At 41.9% G+C, this 20,818-nt stretch overlaps 2 protein-coding genes across 3 annotated transcripts in view; both read left to right on the forward strand.

Moving 5' to 3' along the window:
- The window catches only part of anos1b (anosmin 1b), an 80,898-nt gene extending 74,656 nt beyond the window's left edge, over positions 1–6,242 (forward strand). Inside the window, exons 11-14 of the mRNA XM_084416573.1 lie at positions 533–701; positions 3,051–3,268; positions 3,504–3,645; positions 5,250–6,242. Coding sequence (XP_084272699.1) covers positions 533–701; positions 3,051–3,268; positions 3,504–3,644 — 528 coding nt within the window. The 3' untranslated portion in view covers position 3,645; positions 5,250–6,242. The remainder of the gene's footprint in view (positions 1–532; positions 702–3,050; positions 3,269–3,503; positions 3,646–5,249) is intronic.
- Positions 6,243–6,719: 477 nt separating this feature from the next.
- On the forward strand, positions 6,720–20,611 carry senp5 (SUMO specific peptidase 5). Of its 2 annotated transcripts, XM_084416156.1 has the most exons (10): positions 6,720–6,902; positions 7,752–8,521; positions 8,594–8,699; positions 8,871–9,018; positions 9,104–9,151; positions 14,513–14,590; positions 14,916–15,053; positions 15,124–15,207; positions 15,298–15,348; positions 18,421–20,611. In XM_084416156.1, exons 2-10 carry the CDS (start codon positions 7,864–7,866, stop codon positions 18,553–18,555), a joined length of 1,446 nt encoding a protein of 481 aa, XP_084272282.1. In that variant the 5' UTR covers positions 6,720–6,902; positions 7,752–7,863; the 3' UTR covers positions 18,556–20,611. The 2 variants fall into 2 exon arrangements, with proteins under 2 accessions (XP_084272282.1, XP_084272283.1); XM_084416157.1 differs by lacking the exon at positions 6,720–6,902 and having other exon boundaries at positions 7,717–8,521; positions 18,421–20,438.
- The last annotated feature ends 207 nt before the right edge of the window (positions 20,612–20,818 follow it).

The raw sequence follows: 20,818 nt of genomic DNA on the forward strand, positions 1-20,818 counted from the left end.
GGTGGGTTTTTAATGGCAAGTGGCTTGATACCCTAAAAATGTAAAATTGTGCCTTTTGTGTTCCACAGATAATGTTGATTTTGTGGTGAACAATCCCTCTAATGCCTCAGAACCGTTAAATCGTCTTAAATTTCCGATACTAATACTAAAAGATGATGTCACTATCAAACCTTGGCGTGACCCTTGAATTTATTATTACTGCGCTTTATTCGTACATCTGATTTCTTTGTTCCCTGAAGTTAATGCAGCTGAATAGTGTAACAGATAATGGCACGACTGCCCGAGAGCGCTGTGTTTCCACACACGATCTGTCATCACTGGCACTGGACACAATAGAAATGTGCGACGGTGTCTTAGTGGGATATCGTTATGATACGGATGGGTGAACCAGTTATCTGATTCATTTTAGCAGAGCAGGATGCAGTTACTTCAATGTGTTTTTCATTTACTTTTTCATTTTCATTCTGAGGTCATTTCCACAGACAATATACTGTTATATTGAGTAATAACTGTGCTATTTTCTGCTCTTCAGGGAACACATTTTGTGATTACTGGCCTGTTTTTTGCCTGTAAGTACCGTGTGGCAGTGAAGCCCATTGCTGAACAAGAGCAGAGGTCAGAGGTCATGACCTCTGTTACCACCCCACTTTGCTTATCGCTGATGGGCAGACGGAAAAAACTGACTGCCTGTGCCAGAGATGGTAAGATGATATCGAGAGCAAGAGCATTCACAGAGATTTATTGTTATCTGTATCAGAGACAACACCAAATTAGTCACTCTCTCATTTCACCCTAAAATCAAAAGAAGAACAAAATCCTGCGTAAGCCAGCTTTTAAGACCGTTAGGGTGGTTTACATTGTGGCTTTATTTTCACAATTGTTAAGCCTAGTTTTCATTAATGCAATGCAAAATTAATAAATAAATAAGTCTCACTCTCATTACTGTAATGTTTCTGGATTTTTGTTCTTTTGAATTTGTTTGTAATTCTAATCTCAGTAGTGATTTAAGTACAACAATAATTTTAACAACAACAATTATGATTTAAAAATATAGCTGCAAGCATCAATTAAGGGGCCAAGGGAGCATCAGACCAACTGCAACAATGAGTAATTGGACATTTTAGATGGTTTTAGTCAAATGGCTGGAAAAATCTTAAAATATAATCGCTAGTAATATGATTTAATTGCTTGTCACTTTCAACCAATAGGTGGCGCTGTGACCACATTGATGGGGTTTGGTCAGTTTGGTGTCAATATGTCAAAGCTTTGCAGAGATGCTGCTGTAGATCTGTTTTAGCCATCAAATTTGATGATGCGTTAAACAATACCGGTTTGGTATATCAACGCGAAGTCCATTTTTTACAATATTTGGTGAAAATCAGACCAATTAGGAGGAGTGAAAAAAAAGTAGGTTTTCAAGGAAATTCAAAATGGTGGACAGCGAGTTTGATTGACTGTGGAAAAATTAGTATGTTCTCTGTATGACTCATGGAATCTATCAAGACCAATGTCAATAAAATAGGCAAAATAAAGCAAAAGCTATCAGCATTATTTGAATTTTCATATACATTTTTGACCACAAGGTGGTGCTGGTCCCAAACTTTTAATACCTTCAAGGCATCATGCCGAAGACACATACCAAGTTTCGTAACGATACTCCAATGTGTTCATAAAATATAGCAGGCTTCAATTGAAAATTTCAGGATTTTTGGTCAAACTATTTAGAGGTTATCAGCAAAAATAAAAATCATATCTCCTGACCACTAGGTGGCACTGTGCCAAAACTGTGCAGGTAGCCTCTGGTCATGGTTGTCATAACCATAGATATCATATATAAAGGCTAGATGTCTCGTGCGCACTGCTGGCCAATGGAGGTCGACGTCCGCACGTGGCGGCCATCTTGCCACAGTGCGCTCGCTCACTGTTTAATGGTGCAAATACTTTAAAATAACCATAACTTGCTCAATTTTCTACCGATTTTCAAACGGTTTGGTTTGTTATAAACGTCAGAGATGTAGTTATGAGACTACATTCATACACTGCATACATATGAAAAATTATAACATACATGTTCAAGCATTCGGAATTATAGCCACGTTAATAACGTTTGTAAGAAACCAAACCGTTTGTAAATCCGTCAATATTTCAGCGAGATATGAGGATTTGTGTGCATGTTGATCATTCACCTTAATGCACAGAGCACTGAGACAAGATGGCCGAACGGTGATGCCGGAAGTGACTGCGCCATAAGACATCTAGCGTTTATGATATCTATGGTCATAACACACACCAACTTTGGTCTGAATGCGCTGAAGCATTGCAGAGATTTAGCCTCACGTCTATTTTGGCGTGCTCTTTGTCTAATTCGTTCGTGCATTATTTGAGAACGGTTTGACAAATCAACATAAAATTCCATAACTTTTTGTCTGCATGGTTTGAAGATCTGTTTATGTGTGTGTATAAATTGAAGCAATAGTCTAGGAGGAGTTAGAAAAAGTAGTTTTCTGGAAAATTCTAAATGGCAGAAAAATTTCTAACCGTCATCAAACCGTCCAATGACAAGGAATCAGTGGAAATTTTTGTTTCTAGCCCAAATGGTTCAAAAGTTAGTAGCATAAAACATGAGTGCAAATTCTGACAGTTGGTGGCGCTAGAGGCTTTGAGTTAGAGACTCCAAATTTGCTCTAGAAAATGTTGAGACTGTCTTCCATCTGTGTGCCAAATTTCATAACTTTCCTGCAAGCGGTTCAATGGGCAGCCATAGACTTTAGAGCAACACTAACGGATACCATAGCATACAATATTATCAAATTATATAATAAAATAGTTTACAATTACCGTAATATCAGGCTAAAAAAATCCTTTATATTCCATAAAAATGATCCTCAAAATAGCTTTCATTTATTTATGAAAATTATTTGTTTTTGTCTTTGATTTTGTAGTGAAATGTAAGTGAGGCGAGCCTTTCTGAGGTTCACCCAGGATTTTGCAAATGTTATGACAGAATTGATATCCTCTATCATTCATTCCAGTGCAATCTCTTGTCCTAGAGCGCCATCCTCAGTTCAAAAAAGCCCTGCAGCGTCCTGAGAAGCTCTCAGCTTTGTTCCAGCCGGTGAATGGCTCTGTGCAGGCAGTTTTCAGCTGGCAGGTGTCGCCAGAGAGCGCAGGCCAGACGCCCATCACTGGATTCCACTTCTCCTGGGTCAAAGTGTCCAGCAGCAGCACTAATGGCACACTGATCTCCCAAACACACATCCTTCCTCCGGTGAGTCACTTTGCTGATTGGTAAGAACTAATAAAAAGATGTATGATTCTAAGCAGAGCACAAAATAAATTCTGACTGCTTTATCGACCATTTGGTGGATTTTTAAAAAATGTTAACATACTTTCTCATTACTGTAATGGCAATTTAAATGTTGATAGTCAAGTTGAAATGGAAAATGCTGTAAATAGATCTTACGCTTTATTGCACATTTATCTGTGAATGTTTTGTCCCTCAGGATCAGCTGTCGCTCACTGTAGACGCGCTCCAGCCGGAGAGTGTGTACAGGGTTGAGGTGCAGGTTCAGTCTGAAGCAGGACGTGGACCGTCAGTGGCCAAAACCCTCCACACTCCTCATGTGAACGGCACACTCCTCTGAGGTACACGCTATGAATGTACTCAAAATGCATTACAAATACTTTTCATACAGACAATGACATGAATATACCTTTTCTACAATAAACATGTTTTCAGTTTATGTATTATTAATTTATTCTGATGACCATAAATGTCAAGTTGCTGTAACCGCCCTGCAACACTAGTGGCACCTAGTGGAATTACAGAATTTTCAAAACAACCTTGCAAATGCATCTTTCGCATGCCTCCCCCAACTCATACATCACACATACAGCTCTTACAGGAGCTTGTAAAGGCATGTCTCAACAGGTAGACGTAGGCTGCTTTCAATTAAAAGTCCAACATTTTAGGAATACTTTTAGCTTCGTTGCTGTGTGTCATGAGTAAGTAAATGAGTAGCCAACACTCTGCCTAGCGCAAATGCATGCATCTCGCTTATAATAAACCCATCTATCTGCACCAGATGCATTTTTGACATGACGTGGTGCATGAGGACGCTGTATGGTATCCATTGCAGCGCTCTGTTTGCTTTGATGTGTTCATGACCTGTTCGATCTTTGCAGTCTAAATGCAGTGACATTTGTGTTTCATCCCTGTAACCAAAGCTGAATTTCTTTTCCCATTTAACGAATAAGTCATGGTTCCAAAGCAGCTAAATACCCTCAGCCACACCCCAAACTCTCAGTCTGCTACAGTAGCCACACCCCAAACTCTCAGTCTGCTACATTAGCCACGCCCCAAAATCTCAGTCTGCTACAGTAGCCACGCCCCAAAATCTCAGTCTGCTACAGTAGCCACACCCCCAACTCTCAGCCTGCTACAGTAGCCACACCCCAAACTCTCAGTCTGCTACAATAGCCACAGTCTGCTACAGTAGCCACGCCCCAAAATCTCAATCTGCTACAGTAGCCACGCCCCAAACTCTCAGCCTGCTACAGTAGCCACGCCCCAAACTCTCAGCCTGCTACAGTAGCCACGCCCCAAACTCTCAGCCTGCTACAGTAGCCACACCCCAAACTGATGTAAAGCATCAGATGTAGTGGTGTAAAGCGTGGGATGCAGTGGTGTAAAGCGTGGGATTCAGTGGTGTCAAGCGTGGGGTTCAGTGGTGTAAGGGGGGGGGGGGGGGGGGGGGGGGGGGGGGGGGGGGCATGTATTCAAGGTGCAAGGAAAATATGTTATTACTATTTTTAACTGAGATAAATTGTTTTCAAAACCAATTAAAATGACTATGAATTTTGACTTTATCTCATAATATCTCTCATCATGTTCATTTTTGCCTTTACCTTACGATTTTGACTTTGTCATGATTTTACTTTTAATTATGACGTATTATATCATGATTTTGGACTTTTTCTCTCATAAATATGACTGTCATAATTTTGACTTTTTATATCAGAAAAATGTCTTAAAATGGGCTCCCATACTTTCAAGCTCTAAAAAGGGCAAAAAGCATCATATGAATTAGTCTGTATATTTTTTATTATAGATCATACAAAAGCTTTGATTGAGAAACAGAAACAAATTCCAGTCAGTATTCACTGAAACACACACTATGCTCTGAAGCAGCTCACTACAGCAATGGCTATTAATATGAACTTTTTTTTCTTCTTTTCTTTTTTTACAGATGGAGAAAAAATACGTGAGGAATCAAGCTACTCGTAAATGAAGTGCTTGTGATGTTCCTCATTTGGACACATGCATCTGCTCAATGACTCAATGTAAAAGCACACAGAGACAATGTAATGAGCCTCCAGAAGCTCCCAGCGTGACACCAGACCAGCAGACCAGCCTGTTCACTGAAGTCAAGCGTTCAGATTAGTGCACTGTAACATATGAATGTTGAGGAACCAAATCATGCTTCTGTTATGGACAAATGTGTAGCACTGATGTAGTTAGTATGTAGTTGCATATAGTTGTGTGTCATATTATTTTGTTGACAAATATGTGTTTCATACAGAAGTTTATTGTGCTTATACCCAACGGGCCTCATTCATGAAACTCAAGCAGTTTGATTTTCTGTCTGGCATTGTTAGCTTTTTATTCATTTGGAAGACACTTAATACATAATCATGTTTCTTTCCTGACAATCAAACCCTATGACCAGCAAAGTTCATTTTACGAAGTTTACACAGAAATGAAATTCTGTGCGTGTTTCATGAATAATGCCTAACATCAATATTTGTACATGTAATATATTCAATTTCAACACAACATCAGCGTGGGATTCATCTCAGATTTAAACATTTGAACAGGGCCATTTCTGAACAGCAGCACGTCTGATTTTATTTATTGTGAATGTAATTCATTAATCTCAAGCAGAACAGTGTAATATACTAAACTTTCTATGGCAAAGAGTGAGAAATGTCAGTGCCTTATTACTGTATCAGTTATATCAGGCTAGATCAGATTGATTCACAGCATACGTCCATCGGCATAGAGAAACAGCTGCGGACACTGCTGCATAAATCATGTTTTCAGACATAAAATGCATTTGAAAGTTGTATCTTTGTACAATATAGCATACTGTTTTTGTAAATATAGAAGTTTTTGTATTATCTATGGTTTGTTGTCGTCACTAATAAACTGGGCTAAATGAAGCTCCACACCTTTCATTTATAAATATTTGTGTCCATCATGAGAATGTGAGCCGAACATCAACAGGAATGTATGCAGTAATTGAAACATCTTCCCTATTGTGCCGTATATATCCGTGTGAAACGCTTTCAGGAACAAGAACAAATGTAGGCCGTCCTCGTCATCAGAGAAGAGAGTTATTCTCTTAGTTATTCTGATTCAAGATTACCAGAACGTGAATTTAAAACAATACTGATTTGCACAGATAAATCATTAAGCTGAAAAAGAATTATTGTCATTTTTGATGTAATGGTGAGGTTATAAGGACAGCACAAATATAATTTGGGCTCTCTGCTTTATTACCACACTGATGAGGAAAATGTAGAATGAATTTGTTTAAAAACATACATTTATGACATTTACTTTTGAAGAATTAGATTCAAAATATCCAAGAATAGCACTTTAATGCAGGCCTATTACAAAAGTTCCTATTATTAATGGACAATGTTGATGTCTCCTTCCCGCTAGATGTCGCTGAAACACGTCGTGTGACGTCATCGAAGTGCGCCGCGATCGGTCTGCGACCATAACAACGCCTGATAACCCTCACTTTTATCGATATCAATGATAGAGGAATATTGATCGGAATTAATTCGCACTGCCTTAAAGGTCCTGCGCACTTCATCCTCGAGACGGACACACGGTGAGGCTGTAAAGCACAGATGTCCGCGCTCTTCTGTGTGCGAGGCTCCCACCAGATAAACTGCAGGTTTTGCTGGACTGATGAATAAATGATCTGCTCTGAATCATTGATTATCAAGATCTCAGATTATTTATGCCTTTAACCTCGATGATGGCGTTATTCCTCTGCGTTCGTATTTCAGTTCAGTTTCGATCAGAAAATTCAGCTCATATTATTGTAAATGATTGTGTTATTGCCGGTGATTTGACTGACAAGTGCATCGGTATTCTGTGAAGTACCTTGGATCATCATGTAAATCCCATGGTACACGATTAGAATAATCATTCATAGCATATATCGTTGTGTATACCAAACTCACGAAGTATTACCATATGAAAGTCTCACTAAACCGTGTGTTTTGAACATGTACCATGGTAATACCATATAAATACAATGCTGTATGACATATAGCCTCCATGCGATTACCATTAGAAAACAAATGTATATATGATATGTATTCATTAGAAAAGATGCAGACAGTTGCACTGAGCAGCAAAATTGACAGTCAAAGTGCCAAATGCGATTAAAAATCTACTTTTTCCAAACGATAAAACAAACATACGCATATAAACAGACCATAAAGCCATCAAGATGAGTTTTCAATGACAAATAGACACAATAAGAAACATTTAAATTGCATATTAAAGTCGTGTTCAGCAGAGTTACACCTGGTGTGTGTGAATGGCCTGTACATTTAATGGGACATGTGTTATGCTTTGAAAAATACTGATGTTACACACTTTTCATAAGATTGATCTCAAATCACTAATGATTGTTTTACTCTTTCTTCCTTTCAAACGTACAAATTAGAAAAGTACATCCAAACTGCCCAGATTTCCAACTCCAGGATCCAGACTCCCGATGGTGGAATCGTGCTGAGAAGCGTGGAGAGGATCCCGGGAGGAATGGGGTAGAGTTTGCCATGAGGGTCCCGGCACCGAACCGCTCCGATCGGGCAGAATCCGGCTCCGGGGAGATGCCTGAGAATGGCCGCTCCAGGAGGAAGCGTGTGCCGAAGACGTGCGACTGCTGCGGTCCCAACGGGAAGCCTCACGCGCCCGGACACGAGCAGATCTCCAAGAAACGCGGACGCAAGAAGAAGGACATGGTGAGCCAAGAAGAGGTGGCGGCGGAGGAGGTGGTGAGCACGTCAGGGGTCGTGACCTTAGACCCGGTGGATGCCGGGACTGTGTCTGAGATGGAGGAGGCTCCGTCTCCCCGAGGAAAGCCGGACTTCTCCCAAACGGAGAGAGCGAGTGAGAGCGCGCTCGTGGTGAACGGCTCGGAGCACAGTGAGCATACGCGTCCCGGTGACACCAAAGAGCTGAGCGGTTCTCAAACACTGAAGAAACCCTGGGATTCTTCCCCGACCGGCGCAGAGCCGGACGTTCCCGCTCATAACGAGGCGATGGACACCGAGCCGTCGAGCTGGTGCACTCACGTGAAGCAGGCGTCCTGGGACCACCACTACTGCAAACCCCCCGGCGGGGAGAGCCGGAGCGAGTGCACGGACGGGACGGGCCAGGCGTCCGCTCCGCCTCCTGAGTTCACCCCCGAGGGCATCGTCGAGTGCATTCACGGTAGTGTTCACACCGCTCCTGCTGATCTGGTGCCGTTTTCTCTTACTGAACGTGCTTTTTCTCCCCTCCCAGAATTCCTTGAGCAGTTCTATGGGAAATACGCCAGCTTCGCCCCGTTAAGCGATACCGATGTCCTCGATCACCTAAACAAGATCTTTCAGTCGGATCTCAGCGACAGGCAAGTTCAAGCTCTGGCACGGTTTATGTGATATAACCTTCAGGGAGACCTCAGGAGGTCAAACTAAATGTCATAACGCACATGTATTTGGACTTCTTTCCGAAAACCTGTTACCAAAATCGGAGAACTTTATTTTGCAATAATACTTGCACTACTTCTCTTTATGTTCAGGATGAAGCTGATAACAGCAGAAGTGTCCAAGTACAGGGCCGGGCTGGCTTGTGCTCCTATGCATTTCTTCCAAGTGACCTACAACAAGCACACTTTGACCTTAGATGACCTTTCAACACTTGATGACCAAAACTGGGTCAATGATCAGGTAGGCTTCTCAATCTGGATTTACAAGAAAAATGCATTTGCACGTCTCCTGGACTAGGAGTTGATATGTGTGTGTGTGTTTGCAGGTGATTAACATGTATGGAGAATTGATCATGGAAGCGACGAACCATAAGGTAAAGTGTTAATGCATTTCTCAGTGTATGTCTTGGGTTATCCTACTTCGCACAATACATTTCATTTCATACAGTAAATAAAACGTCTCACTGAAGATTGGAAGTTAATAGCAACAGGACAACTCATATTTTCTGTTAGTTTAAGCAGGAAGTAATAAAAGTAAATCAAGCTTTTAACATTTTAATAATAGTCAAAGGGCAAACTGAACGAGGTGTGTGTGTGTGTGTGTGTGTTTACTGATGTGTCGTCGGTTCGACGATATAATCATATATTGCAGTATTTTTAAGGCGATTATTAATATAATATTTCTTAAAATGGCCCAGCCCTAGTGTGTTCACACATCTCACACAGATCGTGGTGAGCTTTCTTTTCATCCTTTTCGACCTGAAGTGTATTATGATTGAGTCGTTGAATCATTTACTCATCCGACTCATTCAAAAACACACATTTATTCAGGAATAAAACACCTTTAGTGTGTTGCTCTGAGACATACAATGTTTTTTCTAGGGCTGGACCCGAATATTCGTTTGTATTCGATTTGAAAATTTGACATTCGAATATTCTTTTTTTTTTTTTTTTTTTTTTCTTTGCACACCTGCTTCCCCTCGAAACGGTTCTCATTCGCACTTGAATATGTTCAACACTATAAAATCTGGTGAAATACAATACTCTTTTTTTACAATTATCTTATATAGCCTAGCCGTTTTTAATAGGATGGACAGTTGAAGGAACCCAGCCTCATTATACTTAATAAATATATATGTGCTTCTTGGCCTGCTGAAGTGTTCCTGCAACTGGAGTATTCTCTGGCTAGAGCGCAGAACAGCGGAGTGTGTGTGGACAGAAGAGCATGAGAACAGCGGAGTGTGTGTGGACAGAAGAGCAGGAGAACAGCGGAGTGTGTGTGGACAGAAGAGCATGAGAACAGCGGAGTGTGTGTGGACAGAAGAGCATGAGAACAGCGGAGTGTGTGTGGACAGAAGTGCATGAGAACAGCGGAGTGTGTGTGGACAGAAGAGCATGAGAACAGCGGTGTGTGTGTGGACAGAAGTGCATGAGAACAGCGGAGTGTGTGTGGACAGAAGAGCATGAGAACAGCGGAGTGTGTGTGGACAGAAGTGCAGAACAGCGGAGTGTGTGTGGACAGAAGTGCATGAGGACAGCGGAGTGTGTGTGGACAGAAGAGCATGAGAACAGCGGAGTGTGTGTGGACAGAAGTGCATGAGGACAGCGGAGTGTGTGTGGACAGAAGAGCATGAGAACAGCGGAGTGTGTGTGGACAGAAGAGCATGAGAACAGCGGAGTGTGTGTGGACAGAAGTGCATGAGGACAGCGGAGTGTGTGTGGACAGAAGAGCATGAGAACAGCGGAGTGTGTGTGGACAGAAGAGCATGAGAACAGCGGAGTGTGTGTGGACAGAAGTGCATGAGAACAGCGGAGTGTGTGTGGACAGAAGAGCATGAGAACAGCGGAGTGTGTGTGGACAGAAGTGCATGAGGACAGCGGAGTGTGTGTGGACAGAAGAGCATGAGAACAGCGGAGTGTGTGTGGACAGAAGTGCATGAGGACAGCGGAGTGTGTGTGGACAGAAGAGCATGAGAACAGCGGAGTGTGTGTGGACAGAAGTGCATGAGGACAGCGGAGTGTGTGTGGACAGAAGAGCATGAGAACAGCGGAGTGTGTGTGGACAGAAGAGCATGAGAACAGCGGAGTGTGTGTGGACAGAAGTGCATGAGGACAGCGGAGTGTGTGTGGACAGAAGTGCATGAGGACAGCGGAGTGTGTGTGGACAGAAGTGCATGAGAACAGCGGAGTGTGTGTGGACAGAAGTGCATGAGAACAGCGGAGTGTGTGTGGACAGAAGAGCATGAGAACAGCGGAGTGTGTGTGGACAGAAGTGCATGAGAACAGCGGAGTGTGTGTGGACAGAAGAGCATGAGAACAGCGGAGTGTGTGTGGACAGAAGAGCATGAGGACAGCGGAGTGTGTGTGGACAGAAGTGCATGAGGACAGCGGAGTGTGTGTGGACAGAAGAGCATGAGAACAGCGGAGTGTGTGTGGACAGAAGCGCATGAGGACAGCGGAGTGTGTGTGGACAGAAGTGCATGAGAACAGCGGAGTGTGTGTGGACAGAAGTGCATGAGAACAGCGGAGTGTGTGTGGACAGAAGTGCATGAGAACAGCGGAGTGTGTGTGGACAGAAGTGCATGAGAACAGCGGAGTGTGTGTGGACAGAAGTGCAGAACAGCGGAGTGTGTGTGGACAGAAGAGCATGAGAACAGCGGAGTGTGTGTGTGGACAGAAGAGCATGAGAACAGCGGAGTGTGTGTGGACAGAAGCGCATGAGAACAGCGGAGTGTGTGTGGACAGAAGCGCATGAGAACAGCGGAGTGTGTGGACAGAAGTGCATGAGAACAGCGGAGTGTGTGTGGACAGAAGTGCATGAGAACAGCGGAGTGTGTGTGGACAGAAGTGCATGAGAACAGCGGAGTGTGTGTGGACAGAAGTGCATGAGAACAGCGGAGTGTGTGTGGACAGAAGTGCATGAGAACAGCGGAGTGTGTGGACAGAAGTGCATGAGAACAGCGGAGTGTGTGTGGACAGAAGTGCATGAGAACAGCGGAGTGTGTGTGGACAGAAGTGCATGAGGACAGCGGAGTGTGTGTGGACAGATGTGCATGAGAACAGCGGAGTGTGTGTGGACAGAAGTGCATGAGAACAGCGGAGTGTGTGTGGACAGAAGTGCATGAGAACAGCGGAGTGTGTGTGGACAGAAGTGCATGAGAACAGCGGAGTGTGTGTGGACAGAAGTGCATGAGAACAGCGGAGTGTGTGTGGACAGAAGTGCATGAGAACAGCGGAGTGTGTGTGGACAGAAGTGCATGAGAACAGCGGAGTGTGTGTGGACAGAAGTGCATGAGAACAGCGGAGTGTGTGTGGACAGAAGTGCATGAGAACAGCGGAGTGTGTGTGGACAGAAGTGCATGAGAACAGCGGAGTGTGTGTGGACAGAAGTGCATGAGAACAGCGGAGTGTGTGTGGACAGAAGTGCATGAGAACAGCGGAGTGTGTGTGGACAGAAGTGCATGCCTGAGCTTGTGTTTTGGGTTAAGCTGCGTTGCTTTGGCATTGTGGAAAATAGAATAATAGAAACAAAATGTATTAGCCTTTTTACCCGTTATTATCAATCTAAATTAATCTCGTTTTTAATTTAACTTAATGTCGTTTTTCTTTATTTAAATTTCGTTTTTCTTTATTTAAATTTCGTTTTTCTTTATTTAAATTTTGTTTTCTTTATTTAAATTTCGTTTTTCTTTATTTAAATTTCGTTTTTCTTTATTTAAATTTCGTTTTTCTTTATTTAAATTTCGTTTTTCTTTATTTAAATTTCGTTTTCTTTATTTAAATTTCGTTTTTCTTTATTTAAATTTCGTTTTTCTTTATTTAAATTTAGTTTTTCTTTATTTAAATTTCGTTTTCTTTATTTAAATTTCGTTTTTCTTTATTTAAATTTTGTTTTTCTTTATTTAAATTTCGTTTTCTTTATTTAAATTGTTTTTCTTTATTTAAATTGTTTTTCTTTATTTAAATTTCGTTTTTTTTATTTAAATTTTGTTTTATTTAAATTTTGTTTTTCTTTATTTAAAATTCGTTTTTCTTTATTTAAATTTCGTTTTCTTTATTTAAATCTACCCTTTACTCAGTGTTGGGGAAGCTACTCTGAAACTGTAGTTTGACAAGCTACAAGCTACTCGTAAGTTAAAGTAGTTAAACTACAGTCAAGCTACCCTTTTGGAAAAGTAGTTAGCTACACTACAAGTTACTATCAAAAAGTAGCTAGCTACATTGAAACTACTTTAGATTTTTTTTGAACAACGTATATTATAAATAACTGAATAAGTGTCTGAGGAATGTTTTAAGTAAAATATTTAGTGTTTAAAACAATGCAATACAATTATGATTTCAAAGAGTATTGTTTTATTACACACAACACTCAAATATCGTCTTGCTCCATCATGGATAATATGGGTGTGTCAACCCACTTCTGTACGTCAGTGAACCGTTAGCCGCAAGATGCGTGATTAAACAACAGGTGGCGGTAATGGCAAAAAATTTGTTTGTAATCTAACAAGAAGAAGAATATCCTTGCATCGCATTGATTCGCGCAGGCTCGACAACAAAATGCAATGTAGCTTTTGCTCGCGCTACACCGCTACTTGCTGCAAAAAGTAGTTAGCTACTGGAAAAGCTACACTGTTTAAAAAGCAACTGAGCTACTGCCAAGCTACTGAAAAATGTAGTTAAGTTAGTAGCGTCGCTACTTGTAGTTAACTACTCCCCAACACTGCCTTTACTGTGTCAGTAATTTGTTAGTCAGAAAAATATTAGACTACCTTATTGAAAGTATTGCTTAAGTTAACAGACCTGTGTGTCACAGTTCGTTTCGTTTCGTTACATTTATATAGCGCTTTTTCTGAGACCTCAAAGCGCTTTACATAGATGGGGGAATCTCCTCAACCACCACCAATGTGCAGCATCCACTTGGATGATGCGACGGCAGCCATATTGCGCCAGAACGCCCACCACACACCAGCTTACTGGTGGAGAGGAGACAGTGATGACGCCAATCAGTATATGGGGATGATTAGGAGGCCATGATGGACAGAGGCCAAGGGGCAAATTTGGCCAGGATGCCGGGGTTACACCCCTACTCTTTTTCGAAGGACATCCTGGGATTTTTAATGACCACAGCGAGTCAGGACCTCGGTTTAACGTCTCATCTGAAGGACGGTGCTCTTTTGGCAGTATAGTGTCCCCGTCACTATACTGGGGCATTAGGACCCACACAGACCACAGGGTGAGCACCCCCTGCTGGCCTCACTAACACCTCTTCCAGCAGCAACCTGGTTTTCTCAGGAGGTCTCCCATCCAGGTACTAACCAGGCTCAGCCCTGCTTAGCTTCAGTGGGCAACCAGTCTTGGGCTACAGGGTGATATGGCTGCTGGTCAAAGCAGTGTGTGTGTGCGTTACAATATGGTGTCCAAAATGTTAATTACTCAACTTTAACAGCAGCGCGACTGAGAGTGTGACATTGCTTAAAGATTGTAAAGTGCATTTAGTCAAATTAGCGATATTTTGGCAAATTCACACGTCCAACTTGAAGCCGACTAGATTAATACAGGTATGTTTTCTAGAGGCGATACAGTAAAAGCGTGGCTCCTGGTTCTGGGGTTTCAGTGCGTTTAACAAAAACAACAAAACCTTTTGAAATTGTCCTGGTGAGGCTCTTATGTTGCAAATGAATCATCATTGCATATCATTTCTCCTAAAAATCCATTGTTTATCTGTCCTTTTCTAGGTTCATTTCTTCAACAGTTTTTTTTACCGACAGTTTGTAGCAAAAGGTTATGAAGGCGTGAGACGGTGGACCAAAAAGGTAAATGCAAAAACATCACATATTGATCCAACCTGAAAAAAAGGGCATCTCATTTGTGTTTGTTTAGTGCTTGATATCGGTACATTTCCTACAAGTCACATTTTTGTTATTTTTCCGTCAAATGCTCAGTAAACGGACGTGCTTAAAGGGATAGATCACCCAGAAATGAACTGTCATCATTTACTCACTCTCATGTCGTTCCAAACCCGGAAGGCTTTCTTTCTGTTGAGGAACACGAGAGAGATTTCCATTGCATGGACAAAAGACCCTGAATCGTGTCTCCGAATGATGCCGGAGAGTGTCTGATGTGTCTTACTGTCCTCAGGTTGATCTGTTTTCTAAGACACTGATTCTGATTCCCCTTCACCTGGAGATCCACTGGTCGCTCATAACCGTGGACGTCTCCAAGCAGAACATCAACTTCTACGACTCGCAGGGCATCCTCTTCAAGTTCGCTGTGGACGTGAGTGCGTTTGCAGTGTGGTTTAGATAGAGATCCTCACAATCGAGCTGACGTGTGACTCTTCCCACAGAACATCCTCAAGTACATCCTGGCAGAAGCGAAAGAGAAGAAGCAGCTGGTCTTTCAGAAGGGCTGGAAGATGGTGGTCAACAAGGTCTGTGACGTGAGCTCACCTAAACCACTGTGTTCGGATGTTCTGGATGAACACAGTGAGAGCTTCATCTGTGCTTTGTTCTCTCCACAGACCATTCCTCAGCAGAAGAACGACAACGACTGTGGGGTTTTCGTCTTGGAGGTAAGAGTTTGCGTACAGTAGGGCGGGGGGGGTCATGATATATTAAATTTAAGTTTATTTCTGTAGCGCTTTTCACGATACATGTCAGCTTGTTTCAATGATACAGTCAGGAAGTGTTCAGTTATCAGCTTGAGATGAGTGTGGCAAACTAATGTCCGTATGTGTGACCCTGGATCACATGACCAGTCACATGGCACACGGGTATATTTGTGGCAATAGCCAATAATACATTGTATGGGTCAAAAACGATCGCTAATGCCAAAAATCATTAGGATATTACAGTAAAGATCATGTTCCATGAAGATATTTAGTAAATTTCCTACCGTAAATATATAAAACATGTATTTCTGTGAGTGAATGCGGCACAGTCGTGAACATAAATGGACTCTCAATATTTTGATTGTTTTGCACCCTCAGATTCCAGATGTTCAATAGTTGTATCTCGTCCAAATATTGTCCTATCCTAATAAACCACACATCAATGGAGCTTTCAGATGATGTATAGATCTCAATTTCAAAACTGTGACCCGTGTGACTGGTTTTGTGGTCCAGGGTCACATATTACAGCTTAATATAACTCAACAAGTGATGTGGTTAGGTTAAGCAGACATGAGGAGTGTGTTAGGCAGCAAGTACACCTTGTGCTTCTAATGATTATAATATAAGGAGGATAATGTTATTATACACACATGCCGTGCATGTGATTTTGCTGTAATTAAGTGGTTGTGTGTGCATGGCGATCAGTGGGCAGGACTGCTTTACGGTGTGCAAGGGCGACAAAGACAGAAATAATGCACAAAAAAAAGGTAAAGGCCTGTTCACATAATTGATATGGCCAACCGATACGATTCCCGTTTTTGGTCACATGTCCAGGACCGATGCTGTTACATAAAACTACTGTTTGGTTGTGTTTTCATAAAAGTGCCCCTATTATGATATTTTCAAGGTTCCTGATTTTGTTTTGGAATCTCATACAGTAGCGTCAAAAGTATAAAATAAAAAACACATACATTTTCTCATAATATACACTGAACATCAGAGTCTGAAACCGGTTCATTTAAGATTCGAAGAGCTCTTTCCATGAGCCTACTCTGCTCTGATTGGTCAGATGATCCAGTCTGCTCTGATTGGTCAGATGGCCCAGTCTGTTGTGATTGGTCTACTCTGCTCTGATTGGTCAGATGACCCAGTCTGTTGTGATTGGTCTACTCTGCTCTGATTGGTCAGATGACCCAGTCTGTTGTGATTGGTCTACTCTGCTCTGATTGGTCAGATGACCCAGTCTGTTGTGATTGGTCTACTCTGCTCTGATTGGTCAGATGACCCAGTCTGTTGTGATTGGTCTACTCTGCTCTGATTGGTCAGATGGCCCAGTCTGTTGTGATTGGTGTACTCTGCTCTGATTGGTCAGATGATCCAGTCTGTTGTGATTGGTCTACTCTGCTCTGATTGGTCAGATGGCCCAGTCTGTTGTGATTGGTCTGCTCTGATTGGTCAGATGACCCAGTCTGTTGTGATTGGTCTACTCTGCTCTGATTGGTCAGATGGCCCAGTCTGTTGTGATTGGTGTACTCTGCTCTGATTGGTCAGATGATCCAGTCTGTTGTGATTGGTCTACTCTGCTCTGATTGGTCAGATGACCCAGTCTGTTGTGATTGGTCTACTCTGCTCTGATTGGTCAGATGGCTCAGTCTGTTGTGATTGGTGTACTCTGCTCTGATTGGTCAGATGATCCAGTCTGTTGTGATTGGTCTGCTCTGATTGGTCAGATGACCCAGTCAGTTTGATTGGTCTACTCTGCTCTGATTGGTCAGATGACCCAGTCAGTGTGATTGGTCTACTCTGCTCTGATTGGTCAGATGATCCAGTCTGTTGCGATTGGTCTACTCTGCTCTGATTGGTCAGATGACCCAGTCTGTTGTGATTGGTCTACTCTGTTCTGATTGGTCAGATGACCCAGTCTGTTGCGATTGGTCTACTCTGCTCTGATTGGTCAGATGACCCAGTCTGTTGTGATTGGTCTACTCTGCTCTGATTAGTCAGATGGCCCAGTCTGTTGTGATTGGTCTACTCTGCTCTGATTGGTCAGATGGTCCAGTCTGTTGTGATTGGTCTACTCTGTTCTGATTGGTCAGATGACCCAGTCTGTTGCGATTGGTCTACTCTGCTCTGATTGGTCAGATGACCCAGTCTGTTGTGATTGGTCTACTCTGCTCTGATTGGTCAGATGGCCCAGTCTGTTGTGATTGGTCTACTCTGCTCTGATTGGTCAGATGGTCCAGTCTACTGACCCAGACTGTTGTGATTGGCCGATCGCTTACAGTATGTGTCGGAAACCAAACGACCATTACCATGATTTTCCTCAGTACTTGATACACAGTGATACGAACATAAACAATAACGACATTTTTAATGTATCAATCTCATCCTTTTGAAGTTCATGCAAAGTGGATTTGCATTTTGCAGTCTCAGCCACAACTACAGGGATTAAGGGTCAAAGGAGGCGTCGTTCGCAGGCTCATCAGGAAGTGAGACTGGAACTACTGACGACTCGTTTCAGTTCAGAATCACTTCTTTCTTTTAGCAGAATCTGCACTGTGATCTTTAAAACTTTGCAGACCGTTTACATCCACAAACAGCTCTATTACACATGCATACTAGTAAATACTCAAAAAAACATATACAGGGACACTTAAAACCTGTCTGTAGTTTTTGACCAAACAACAGCTGGTGTGAACAAGGCCACCCAAAGTACACTGCACTTTCTAAGCGTACGCTAGGGTCCACAAACCACGCGCATGCAAGCTACAGCAACAGTGGATGTGGATGAGAGATTGTGCGAGGAGGTTAGAAATATCTGCATCTGTACTGTAGCCTAAAAGATTATAAAGATATGGGTTATAACTGGTGGTACTGCCTCCTGTAGACCAGGAGGGGTAGTGCAGGTTATCGACCGCCTCAACAGGAGTATACTCTGGGCTTAAAGAAGAGGGGGTTTTGTGTTAAAGTATTTATTCTGATCTATTATGAAATGACTCAACATAATATGAGATTTTGGTTTTCCTTTTTCAGTACTGCAAGTGCCTGGCGTTCATGAAGCCGCTGCTGTTCACTCAAGAGGACATGCCTCGAGTCCGCAAGAGGATCTACCGGGAGCTCTGCGACTGCACACTGTCTGACTGTTCAAGCACAGACAAACCCACATAGACCTAAAGACTCGGACTCGCGTCCGGATGAGGAACACAACACGCAGGAACGGGCAAGACACACAAATCCAAACGTTTTGATCAGGCAAAGCTGGAAATTCCCAATACATGAGCCTGTCAAAACAGTGGGACGGCTTGCTGGATTTTCTTTCAGGGTGCGTTTACCTCTCCGCTTGACAGATACGCCTTTTTCCCAGCGTCCTCGACCTGGAGTTCAACGAAGGCTGTGACGGCTTCTCAGAGAACATGTGATGTTGACAAACGAGGAAATCCTCGGCGGTGGAGAAATCGTTTACTGGCAACCACAAAGATTCAAGACCTCACAAGCGTGTGGATATTATGTTTTTTTTTTGTTTTTTTTTACTTGTTTTAAAATCTCATGTATTGCCATTCATCCTTGCATCTTTATAACACAGCCATGACACAGACTATGTGTTTCCATCAGGTTTCTTTTAGTTTCTGCTTTTATAGAGTATAAATGTCACGCCGTTGTTGAGGTACAAGACGCTTTTATAAAGGCTCTTAATGAATGTACTGTTAAACATGAGAATTATACTTGTACAGTCAAGCTTGTAACTTGAAAGCGAATTTAGTTTGTCCTGGACCAGATTTTGCTTTGTTAACATTTGATCAACTTCAAATTACGTTCCCAGATGTACTGTGGGCTTTTGAAATGAAAAAGCCTCAGGATCGATGCTTAATATCAGGCCGCTTGCTGTAAACCCAGGCATTATTTGAGCGTTTCGTTGTTGAACTGCTGTTCTCTCACTTCTGAGCACTCTCCGTTGTTTTTCTAAACCGTGTCAGCGGTTAAAATGGTTTTTGTAGCATGTAGATTTGTCATTAATTGAAGTCAGTTAAAGGTCATTTGTAAAATGAGCACAGAGTTTGTTGCAGTGAAAGCTGCAGGTTTCTGCCTTTTATTTATACTCTTTTCTTTTTCTTAATCGTGAAGACTGATCTGAAGAAATCACCGGTTAAAACAAACGCTGAAGACGCCTTCAGACTGTTGATTGTTGCGGTTGTGAGTCTCATCATCATCATCATCATCATCATCATCATTAGTTCTGTGTGAGGAGCGTTTTCTACCTTGTGATGCAGTTTGGTACAACAGTGTCTGAATAGTAGCTTTATACTTTTGTCAGTGATCCCATCGTTCAAGAGCGATACTGTCATTTTAGTTACTTGAAATTTACCAACACATCATAACCTCAGACGGAGTTTCTGACTACTAGTTTCATCATTATTTAAAAATACATGTTTAATAACCAGTTCTGTGTCTGTCATTGTGTGTAAATATGCATATATAAAGGAAGCACGCAACCTTTTGGAATTGTCTACCTCAGGAGGTCTGTGTAAATGTGCTTTCAATTATTGCAACCCTGTTACTAATAATGGTTTAGAATCCTCCTTTTTAGTAATTCAATAGTTTTATATACATCAGAACGGCTGTAAGACCTTATGCGCCAGAGAAACGAGGGCGCCGCCATCTTTAGAATATTGTCTTTTAACTTCCGTTTTTGCTCTGTATGTTTCTATGGCGCTGCTGTCCAGGAGTAATTCGCTTTTGAAGTGGATATACTTAATGTAAAGTTAACTAAAGTTATCATGAGGACTGTAATGTTTAAAGCAGATGACTCCACAAATGTCAGTCGACCGGATAAGATTTTAAAATGAGCCGTTCATTCATAAACACGCAAAATCGCTGTGAAAATACAGACCGGAAGTCAAAAGATAACGAGCGCAGCGCTGAAAAGGGGTTAAAGATTTTGCTTGCAAAATGGCCATTTTAAATTTATCCAGAATCGTACAGCTTTACCATGAAACTTAACGCTAAATTTGTTTCAAATAAAGATCACGATTCTCCTATGATTCTGAACAGACAATCTTGAAGAATCTCTTGAATGATTCAGTCTCTTGTCGCCACCTACTGGTGTAACGATGTCATGTTACTTTAAAAAGCTGATTTGATCGCTATCATAGACATCAGTGTTTATATCTGAACTATAAACTTTCATCCCAGCACTTCTGTGATCATATAAATGACTGTAAGACAGAAATAATGAGACTGTGTGTTTGTGAATCTGACTGAAACACAGACGAATCCTGTCATTTAGGAATAAGAATAAGATCGCCTGGGTGTTTGAATGGAAAAATGCGGTTTTACAGATACTAGACACGTGACTTTCCAATCTTTCATTTGAAAGTCACTTGTCTAGTATCTGTAAAACCGCATTTTTCCATCTTAAAAATATATCTAAATT

This window comes from Rutilus rutilus (genome assembly GCF_951802725.1).
Source record: "Rutilus rutilus genome assembly, chromosome: 8".
Lineage (NCBI taxonomy): Eukaryota > Metazoa > Chordata > Actinopteri > Cypriniformes > Leuciscidae > Rutilus > Rutilus rutilus.